This window comes from Phoenix dactylifera, chromosome 1 (genome assembly GCF_009389715.1).
Source record: "Phoenix dactylifera cultivar Barhee BC4 chromosome 1, palm_55x_up_171113_PBpolish2nd_filt_p, whole genome shotgun sequence".
In the NCBI taxonomy this organism is placed as follows: Eukaryota; Viridiplantae; Streptophyta; class Magnoliopsida; order Arecales; family Arecaceae; genus Phoenix; species Phoenix dactylifera.
Window position 1 is genome coordinate 34,692,927 of NC_052392.1, and position 11,365 is coordinate 34,704,291.

General features: G+C 37.9%; 1 protein-coding gene across 1 annotated transcript; it reads left to right on the plus strand.

The window, feature by feature from the left end:
• The first annotated feature begins 596 nt into the window (after positions 1-596).
• LOC103704432 (magnesium transporter MRS2-F-like) lies at positions 597-11,027 on the plus strand. The gene is made up of 6 exons (XM_039132726.1): positions 597-1,058; positions 1,750-1,965; positions 4,139-4,267; positions 4,964-5,109; positions 8,875-9,010; positions 10,444-11,027. The coding sequence occupies exons 1-6, from the start codon at positions 651-653 to the stop codon at positions 10,726-10,728; spliced, it is 1,320 nt and encodes a 439-aa protein (XP_038988654.1). The 5' UTR covers positions 597-650; the 3' UTR covers positions 10,729-11,027.
• The last annotated feature ends 338 nt before the right edge of the window (positions 11,028-11,365 follow it).

Genomic DNA, 11,365 nt, shown 5'->3' on the forward strand with positions numbered 1-11,365 from the left:
TACCTTTGAAGCTCAACTTGAACTTGCAAAAATAGAATATCTATAAATGCAAAAATACTTATATTTAATGCCATTAAGGATTAAAATTTAAAAAATATAAATTTATTTGAGAAAAAAATAAAATTTTATTTTCAAATTAAATATTTTAAGATCAAAAATTTAAAAATTTCCTACTATCACATTTTTCCGGAATCCCAGTTCGTCAATACTCCGTCACCGGAGCCACCCTCTTCTGGAGGAAGCATTTATTATGTATCTTTTTTTTGTGCCCATGGAGGCATCTTATCAAACCCAGTCCAACCATTACCAGTTCCCATCTCGTAGCCACCGTTATCATGCCACCCTAAAGGGCATCCACGCTGTCCAAAAATAGAATCATCCACGTGCCTCCTCACCGTTTAATAGAGAAATGATACCCTGCACCATGCACCACGTGGCGTTAAAGCAACCAATCACGCTTCTCGGTTTATGTGGGCCCATCATCAAGGCGCGCGGTTCCGATCGCTGCCCCGCGAATCTAATTCGTTTTGTTCCTGTTGTGCACTGCTGACGTGGTGCGCGTGGTGCAGGGTATAAATTTTCCAATAATCGCCGCCCCGCCACACGTTCCGCTTCGCAGAGGATTCCTCACGAAGACCACGAGAGCAACGATGAGGTCGCCGAAGGCAGCGCCCGAGGACGAGCTCCACCACCGACCTCCGGCGGCCGGCGCCACGCCGCCCCCGGCGCAACAGGCGGCCGGGAGACGCAAGGGCACCGCGAGCCGGGCGTGGCTGGTGGTCTCGGACTGCGGAGCGTATCTCGAAGAGGTCGGGAAGCACTCGATCATGCGGCGGACGGGGCTCCCGGCGCGGGATCTGAGGGTCCTGGATCCCCTGCTCTCCTACCCGTCGACGATCCTGGGGAGAGAGAGGGCTATCGTGATCAATTTGGAGCACATCAAAGCCATCATCACCGCCACCGAGGTGCTCATCCCCAATTCCAAGGATCCCATGGTCGCCCCCTTCGTCCAGGATCTCCAATCCCGGGTCTCCAGTTCCTACGGCGCTCCCCAGCAGGTATCACCTAGGAAAATTAAAGAAAAAGATCATGATTGTCTGCTGGTTATAAGATGATAGCTCCCTTTCTTAAAACCTATCAAAATTATGTTCTACTTGTTGGTGGACGACTGAGAAAATATGATCAAGTTCTTCTTCCGATTTTTTCTGGTGTTTTTACTCCGTTCTGGGAAACAAATGGGCTACCTTTTTAAATTATTTGGTAATTTATCGGAGGAATCGAAGATATTGCACGAAATTGCTGTCTAATTTGAGAAGTACGCTTGTTCAAATATTCATTTTCTTAAAAATTGGATGTTATACATTTGTTATTTGATATGGCAGTAGCAGTTTGATTATGTATGAATGATCAAACACTATACGATCTTTCTATCTTATTTGATATTTCTATATCAGATAAGCTTGTTTGGTTCAAATCTCGGAGATGGAAGTTCAAATATGCGTTCTTCATGAATTGCTTGTCCTAAGATTTTGATGCAAGCGTAAAGAACCTATTTACATGCAATGACTGTTTGTATGTTAACTAAGCCTGTAAATTATTTTGGTTAATGGTTTCTGACTATTCAGATGAAGTGACACCTTGCTTACTGCATTGGACATAATAATTCAAAACCTGTTACAGTAATCTTCTCACTTCAATGAAAGTTGGACCAACAAAATTGGCACTTATTTATTAATGTTCAATATAAAGGCTGCAGAGTCCAGTGATGTGGATGGAGAGGCTATGGCTAAAGATGCATCAATGGGAATAACTAAACAGAATAATATGTCAGCTGGTGAAACTCCAGAAGGCAGCCCTACGAACCCAATGGATGCATGCAAACATGGTGGAACTAAGGTGCTACCTTTCGAGTTCAGGGCACTTGAAGTCTGCCTTGAGTCTGCTTGCAGGTGCCTTGAATCTGAGGTATGTGAATTGCCTCGTAATCCAAGGAATTCTTTCTGATTTATGTTGCTGTTTGATTGCACTAGACTAGTGCATGATAATATATTTTTTTTGGAACATTTGGACTTGTCATATTGTAGCTGTTACCCATCTAAAATGTTTGTCATGTTGGATATTAGTTGCACTATAGTTTTGTCTGGCACATTATCCCTATGTCATTTTACCTTGTTTCTGTTTATTTTAAGATATCAGGTAGACTGACTTAAATTATCAAACCTACTGCCAAATATTTTGGATCAGTTAAGTGAATCCTCACGCAACTCATCCTTAACTGGGGTCATATAATATTTGTTAGTCGTAACTTTTCCTGCATTTTCTTTTCTTGTTTATTTTTCTTTTCTTTTCTTTTCTCTTCTTCTTCTTTTCTTCTTTTCTGTTTTTGTCTTATTTCATTTATCAATGAAATGTGGGGTGGCTTGCCACATTTTTGCTTAGGGGAAGGAAGAAAAACCTTTTTAATAAATATAGACCTTAGGTTTTCCTCCTTTGGGCTCCTTGGCCCTTTGTGGAAGTTGGTGTTGGAGGCACTTGCAAGGAAGATACTATGGAAGAGCATCGAGCAGCGATGGAGCTGCCCGGTGCTAGAGATGTGGCTGTTGTGCCAGTTTAGGCAAAGGGAAGGCACGACGATTGGCAATGACATCAACGCATTGGAGCTGGGGAGGTAATGGTTGTGCGGCATACGTCATGACACAATTCAGCATGTTGCCTAGTTCAACTAGTTCAAACCGGCCAACATTGTGTTCACATGCGTCAGGTGTTTGGGGTCGGGTGTCAAGAGCTTTATATTTTGAAATTTGAATGTAGCGAGCCTGTTAGGTTGGGCTAGTTGTTGTTTGGGCTTAGGGGGTGTATTTTTAGCTGTGCTTGAGTTGTTTTTGTAGCAGGCTTGGGTGGGGATCATTTGTATGCTTTCCTTTGGGTTCAGTTTTGTTGGTTGGCCTATTTTAGACTATTGATTGCTTGGTTTTGGGCTCCCCACCTTCGCCCTTTCTTCTCTTCTCTTCTTCTTTTATTTGTCCTTCTATTTTCCGATCTCTCCTTTCTTGGCTTTAGCCCCTAATTTATTTCATATGTCAATAAAATGTTGTGGTGGATTTCCACCATTCTGCTAAAAAGAAGGAACAAGTACAAATCTCCTCCACCTTTGAAACTGTTTTAATATATCCGAACCCTTATCCTTAGAGTACAAAATGATAGTAGATTTGTTGACATATTTTTTAAATTGATGAGGCTTCATGCTGATGCTGATGCGCTCGTTTTTCATCCATCTTTGTGTGTTTTCACTGAACATGCACCATGACATTCTTGTTGCTCCTATGCTTGGAACATGAAAAGTGACTAAAAATTCTGAACTGCACAATATTTCAGGCCTTATTTGCCTTAAAGAATTTTCGTTTGTATTTCAAAGGCATGTCCTGATCCCTTAATGCTGTAGAAATATCTTTCCATTTTTTTCTGTGTCCACTTTTCAATGCGTTTGCATTTCCAATGTTCCTTTTTCTTCTGCAAAGTTTAATAACCTTATTTCTCTAAATCTTTCATTCATATTATTAAATTAACGGTAAGCTGTAATCTTCCTCATATATTCTAAAAATAATGTAATTTTGCCTTTGCTTGAGTAGCATCAACAATCAATTTTATGCCAAGATACATACGTATATGCTTGAGATTGACTTTGTAGTGGCTCACACTGTGGTTGGAACCTACTATTCTTGCCATACCTGCTTTTAGCACATGTTACTTCTCTTCCATATGTATTATCAGCAAGTTTTTCTATCCCTGTTTTATTCATATATTTAATGGGAGCCTTGAAACATTTTATTGTTCTACTGTATCATGCACTTGCTACCAGTTGATATTGAACCACATTCAGAAGAAGCTTAAGCATCTATCGATTTATTTTACTAGAATAATACTGCAGTTTTGATGCACTTAAATTGTTATATCTATCTCATTTATGCAGACTATTAATTTTTTATCTATCTCATATATGTTTCTTAACCATTCATTCTCCATATACTTTTTAACTTTATCTTTTTAATATTATGATATCTATATGCAACTGCCAAGCACTATTTTGATACAGTTCTCTCCATATCTATTTGTTGAACTACTGATTCTTCTATTTCAGACATCGACTCTAGAGCAAGAAGCATATCCTGCTTTGGATGAGTTGACCTCAAAAATCAGTACACTTAACCTTGAGCGTGTTAGACAAATCAAGAGTCGTTTGGTTACAATTTCAGGGCGTGTGCAGAAGGTAAGAAGTCAAGATCTTATAGAGTTAAATGCAACATCTGCAATATAGCAACATTTTAGAACAGTTAATGATTTAACCTGACCAGATATCTAGTTATGCTTGTCTAAATTGGTGATGGTTTTTCTCTATTTGAGCTCAACATTTTTGGGCTTAAGGGAGCCCATTATCTTTAATGCTGTAATTGGCTTGGTGAAGCACCAGTGTCTAGTTTGCAATGTTACCTAGACATGATATGAATGTCAACTCTCCAGAAGAGTCGGACACATGATCTTTCAAAATGTTGGACACCAGGACACGTCTATATTATATTGGAATGTTAGAATATGTGCTACTGTAGGTATATGATGAATAACTTATTGGACCAACTGCCATGTAATTTGATAGCATTCATAAATCCTTTGCTAAATATTTTGTTAGACTTGAAAACTTCAATTTATAAAGGTCAAAAGTTGTCGTCCAACCATGATGACATTATAATCTGCTGATTTGAAGTGAAAGAGTGTCATGAAGTGTGTAGGTCTCCAGCTGTCCAGACACATCAAAAGAAAAGATTTTGAAGTGTCTGAGTAACACTGCTACTTCGCTGTGTTCTCTTTTTTTTCCTGGCTGCTAAATTATAATTATTTCAGTTTCCTTCTCTTATGACTTTTTATATATCATTTTTTAAGAAAGAAGTTGTTATTATATGTTTAACAGGTGAGGGATGAACTTGAACAATTACTAGATGATGACATGGATATGGCTGAGATGTATTTATCAGAGAAGCTTGCTCAACAACGAATTGGTGAATCTTCATCAAGAGTTGATATAGACCATGATTCATTTGAAGTGGAGGAGGATAGGTAACTGTATTGTTTTGTTTATAGTAAATTGGAAATGGCATGAAAGAAGAGTATTGCAGTCATACATTCTATAAAGCTTTATAAGTATTATCATCAAAAGGGTTTTTAATCAAGGCTGTCATAATTTGATACATTTTTCAATGATGATAATCATACAACCTAGTTGGACTATTGAAGTCATTATTATGTTCCGCATGGTACATTTGGAATAAAAGAGTATGATCTGTTCTTTTGAACAGAAATTAGTTCCGTATCAATTGCCGATATGCATGTGATAATTGTTAACCGCATGTCATGACATGGCATTTACAATGTATAATCGTAGGAACAATCTTGCAGTGTGTCTTGTGTTCCCTTAAAAAAAGCATTTCTACATCTTATAAAGTTTTTTTTTTAACTTCTTATGAAAAAAAGAGTGCATTGATGATAATCATAAAATTATAAGTGAGTTGGACTATTTAAGTCATTAGCATGTCACACATGGTACTTTTGGAACAAAAGAGTGCAGACTGTTCTTTTGAACCGAAGTAAGTTATATATCATTCGTTGATATGAATGTAACAATAGTTGACAGGATGTCATGAGATGGCATTTACAGCCTATGTTGCTTAAGAAACAGGCTTGGGTATGTCCTGTGTTGCTTAAGAAAAGCACTTCTACAACTTATAAAGTTTTGAGAAAAGGTCACTTCTTAAGAAAAAATGTTGTGTTCGGTAATGATTGATACAAAATGATTATTCCTGAAGCCAAAGCCAAAAAATCTGATGCTAGAACAAGCTAGAAGAACTAGATTGTGGCTTATGCTTATATGGAACACTTGCATAGTTTCCACAAAGAAATGATGAATTTTCTCACTTAATGGTAGACATATTGGAAGCGGACATGAATTTGATAAATTTAAATTTAATCAACTCATTGTGGACCCAAGCAAACCTAATTATAGGATTTTGTGGTCATCTTGAAGTTCTTAGTTCAAATTGAAATCTTAATAAATTTGGATTCAGATCTACCAAAATCAGGTTCAACCCTATTGAGACCAGATAGATTTTAAAACATATGTCCAGATTATCTTTTACTAAACATCAAACAAGTGAAGAATTGCTTATCTTCAAAGAACATTTACCCTTCAAAAATGCAAGCAATACAAAACAGACCCTTATTTGTGCCTTCAGACCTCTTTCCCACAACAAGCAGCAGAGAGAGAATTCAAGACCTGGTGAGAGAGGAACATAAGAAAGACAGAGAGACAACTGGTTGATTGTCGTCCAATCAGTCCTTGGCTCACCTTTCTTTGTTGCTGGTGAGCCCCATTCATGACCAGCATCTTCTCTCCTGTTTCCTTTAGCAAAGGCTGGCCTGGCTACTTTCTTTAGTGTAGTTCTCCATTCATCCATCTGTCCGTCATCTTCGTTTTCAAAAGGTAGAGCTAGCAGATCGAAGGCGGCCTATTGGCAGCAGAATCCATAGTGGAGAGTGAGCATCATTTCCTGTCTCAGCAAATTCAATTCAAGTCCTATTCATGGGGATGTAGTTCCAGTGATTTGATTGCGAGACCCAGTTGAGCTGAGCGACACTTTGCTAAGAACCCAGTCTCATGCAAAGGATAGTAAGTTAGTCTTGGGTAACTCTATCTTTATTGCCTTTGACTTTACCTCTCCTGACTGCTGCGGCTGAAATAATATGGTTTCCCAATCCCTTCTTTTAGCTTTGTGGAAGGAATGAAAGTAGGTGCTATTTGCACCCTCCTTTTCCAGATCCTGAAGGATCTTATGGAGCGTTTCTTTACTAAAATCGGCCCCAGTGTTATGCCTTAGGAACTGGGCTCCATTCCAAAGCCAACCTCCTCCTCTATCCAGATCTTCCTGTTTATGGAGGATTTCCCCCTTGATCTGATAGATTTGTTGAGCCTCCTTCAACAGTCGTTCGGGCTCAGGACAAGAACTCACATCCCAATGATATAAAGATGAGGTAATTATTTATTGCCTAAACTGTTTTGGAGTAGGACTGTCGCGGCCTGTGAATAAACTACATTTTCTTACCAGAAAGCTTGGAATGAGAATCAGATCCACATTGAGATGATACCTAGCGATGACAGATGATTGGCTTTTTCTTACCTTTTAAAGTTGTGGTTTCCTGTTAACCTGTTGCTCATGATCTGTCTGGTGGTTTATCCTTTTTAGTGGCTATTCATATATATTAAAAAAATCTTATCATTTAGCATATATGTCCATGTCCAAATTCTTTTTTTCTTGATGTGAGTGGTCTTGAAACAAGCAGGAACAACTGAATTTTTTAATGATGATTATATGTTGTGCTGTTATATAATTGGGTTAGTTCCAGCCATATATGGATCAAATTATAGATTTCAGATGTTCATATGGATTTGCTATGTAAATAGTAGCTCAATAGGAAACTAATTTAACCACTTCATTGTGCAGCATGCATTTCTAATTTAATAACTTCAATTATAGATGGAATGGCCTTATCAATTTAGACACGCACCCCCCTCCCCCCCCCCCCCCCCCCACCCAAGTTAAATGTTGGCTGTCATTCCATTTGTTCAATATGAGATTCCATTTGCTCATCATTTTGCGTTATTATACATAAGGCATTATATATACGTGTGTGTGTGTTTGTATGTGTGGTTATATTTACTGGCTGGATACAATTCCCAGCCAAAAGTTTAGAGTCATGATTAAAAGTTTAACTTCGGGAGCCTCCATGCCATGTTTGTCATGTCAAAGTGCTGACTTAGTGTCACACTTATGATAACTTTATAAATTCAAGATCTCAATGATGTTTGACCCTGTGACCTTTAAACAAAGGAGGGTATTTAGTACTAACCACTCACACAAAAATGACAAAACTCGAACTGGCTTGTAAGTAAAGTAGTATTTCTGATCATATCTAATACAATGTGGGCAAATTCTTACAAAATTGGCATGAACCAACCCTGTACAAATTTGAAAACTCATCACTGTCATCATATCCAAGCCCTTTCGCATCAAAATAGGGTCAGATATGGAGCACAATTTTAAGCAGGAAGACTCTCATCATCATAACAAATCCTTACAAGCCACAAAAAAATGTAGACCTGGCTTTATTCATTTATTGAGTATCTACTCAACCTAAACTCAGCGGGCAAGGGTTTGATGTATCTCATGGCTTTGAATATGCTGGTGCACCATGACCTGGATTGGAATTGCAATAGCGTTTTTCAATTGCTAGATCAATCTTGTCTGGTGTGACCACCAGTGTGGCTGTGCCTGTCTACGTTAAATAAAATGTACAAGAGTAACTCAGTTATTTTCTTCTAGGGTTTGTAGTCATCAATATTGGTTTTGCTGTTCCAGGTTCACAGCTTTGCACTTCTTAGATGTAATTTTGAAGTTTGAAGCAAATAGGAAGGGATGCAAGGACAACTTGACTCTTTGCTTGTCACATATATGTATATATTACTATTGGTTGCTTGTCCAAAAGGCTCGCAACTTTGATTCTTCATCTATCTTTCGTTCTTCAATGTTCTGTGCTGCATTAGTTCAGTGCAACTGGTAATTTATTTTTTTTTTAAAAAAAATTAACTTGCTTGACTACTAAAATTTCTCCCTACTGATCTGTGTTGAAATTGTTGGTTATGAATCCAAGCACATCCTTATGAAGATTCTTCCTAGAATTTACTGTAGTTTTATTTCAGTGAAATTCTTCATTATATGCCTTTTGATCATTGTTCTTAAGCTCCTCGCATCAAATAATATATGCACTCAGGGATGAAGATTTCAAAGACGAGACAGAGTATAGCCATGGAAGTTTAGGCTGTTTTAAACCCAACATTGAGGAATTGGAGATGCTTCTAGAGGCTTACTTTGTGCAGATTGATGGCACTTTGAACAAACTATCCCATGTATGTAGTACTTCCCCTTTTTATGATATTTAAGTATCTTGCTATATTTTCATATATCATTAAAAGTTTGATATAATCACCATCAGGCTTCATGAGATAGGAAATGCGGAAGGTAAATTGTGCAAAAACTATTGATAGTATTTGATCATAGGATAACACCTGAAATTTTGGTGTCTTCTAAAGACACTGTTTATGGGAATCTATCACTCGTGAACAGCTAATGGTCCTAGAAATATTCTCCAATGACTGTGATCAGCAAAACGATATCACCATTTAGATGATATTCCAAGTCCTAGCTATGTTATTTCCTGGTCTGTGTTTGGGCATGGCTTCATCATTCTTCAACTGTGGCTTTGCTAGTGAATCAGGTTAGCTAGAGGTAGGTTAAGATGTTGTCCGCGAGGGGCTATGTCCTGTGTATGCATGCACAAGCTCATGCATATACAAATGGTGGTTTCTAATCCATTATTATGTTTTTTTGAACTCTTTCTCATTCTCAAGTAATGATTATTTGAAAGAATTATGGTGCAAACAAAAGATAATGCAGATTGTCAGCCAAGAAGACTACCTTCAGTTTTTGTATCCTTCTCAGAGAAGTACATAGAACCTAGTACTGAAGTTTGTCCATTATCAATATAGAATAAAACAACTCTGAACACTACCACTGCTCTGACATGCTTTTCTGTAGGAACTTTTCAAAATGTGATAAAAATCACATTTCTCCTTAGTCCTTTCTAAAGTTGGTAATGCCTGGGTGCTGTTTATTCAGGTTGGATTCATGTGCCTCCAACCTGGTCTCAGACATGGACCTGCTAGGGAGCTCAGTTCTAATTTTAACCCAAACCATACTCATTCAAGAGTCATGCCAGATCTGGGTCTGGGTATGAGCGGTTCTATAAGGGACACTGATTTCAACAATTCAGATCTGGATATGTTAAAACATGTACCCAACATTACGGTCATTAGGTCTACTTCGGGTTCAGAGCAGGTCTGGATCCACTTCCAAGAATGCCTCACTATTCGGCAAGCTATAGTCCTTTCAGGCCCTCAAAACAATTTATAAGTGATGTGGTTTCAAAGCATAATTAATCAATTTTATGTGAAATATGAAGGTTGCAAGTGTAAAATTATACATTATAGACCCAGTAAACTGTTGGGTCCAGATCTGGGTCATTTTCAGTACATAAAAGATAGTCTACACCCTAATTAATTATATGGATGGGTTGGTTTGCATCCTAGTTAAACTTTTGCTAGACCCAATCCTGGATCTGAGATGCTTCTTGGGTCTGCCTCTACATCCACACCAAATCCATAGTTATATGAACCTAGAACGGGCTTAGGTCTGCAGATTTAGTTACAGGCCGATGGCCTTAAGCAATGCTAGTATGTTTCACTAATCACCATCTAATCATGTGTCTTTTATGTGCACAAAGTTGAGGGAGTATGTCGATGACACTGAAGATTATATCAACATCATGCTGGATGAGAAACAGAATCAACTGCTGCAGATGGGAGTCATGCTGAGCACTGCAACCATGGTACTCACTGCTGGCGTTGTAGTAGTCGGTTTATTTGGTATGAATATCCAAATTGATCTCTTTAATGCTCCCGCTCCCTCCATCAAATTCTGGGAGACCACCTTTGGCACCATAGGTGGCTGTATTGTTCTATATGTCTTTGCTATTGGATGGGGCAAGAAAAGTGGACTACTGCAATAATATCACAGTTTTTGAGGGAGCATATAGCTCAGACAGAAGGTGCTTTTCACTTGTAACTTTGAGACCGTGTTGGAAACACCAACAGGATGGCCAATTAAAAAAATAAGCTCTTTGTCCGATGATTGATGGTTCAATTACAGTTTCTCCCAGAAAAATGATGAAGGATTATATAGGTTCATAAATTTTTACCTTGTGTTGTATCTGAACATTTAAGTAGTATAATTAACGGATGTAATTACTGGGCTTGTTGTGAGACTTCAAATTAATGATTGTGTTTTATTCTGCTGTTCATTGATTTAGTTTTTCGTTGTTGAAAGTTTGAATATTTTGAATTTGTTTTCATGCTGTTTTGTTGAGGCTGTGATATATGTTTTATCAAAAAAAAAAAAGGCTGTGATATATGCTAAATTTAGTGACATATCATGACATTTCCCAGCTTTAAGATTATGTGATCCTAAAGTGTCAAAATCCTTCTTATAAATCAGTTTCTTTTCTGTCCTCAGAATCAAATCTTTCTATAATTTTATTGAAATGGCGAAAAGGATTGTTGCTTCTTAGATGTCGGAATTCTTTGCCCTTGCCAAGAGATGCTTATCTATGAAAAAAAGGTGAGATTATTGTCCTACAAAAGAGTTAT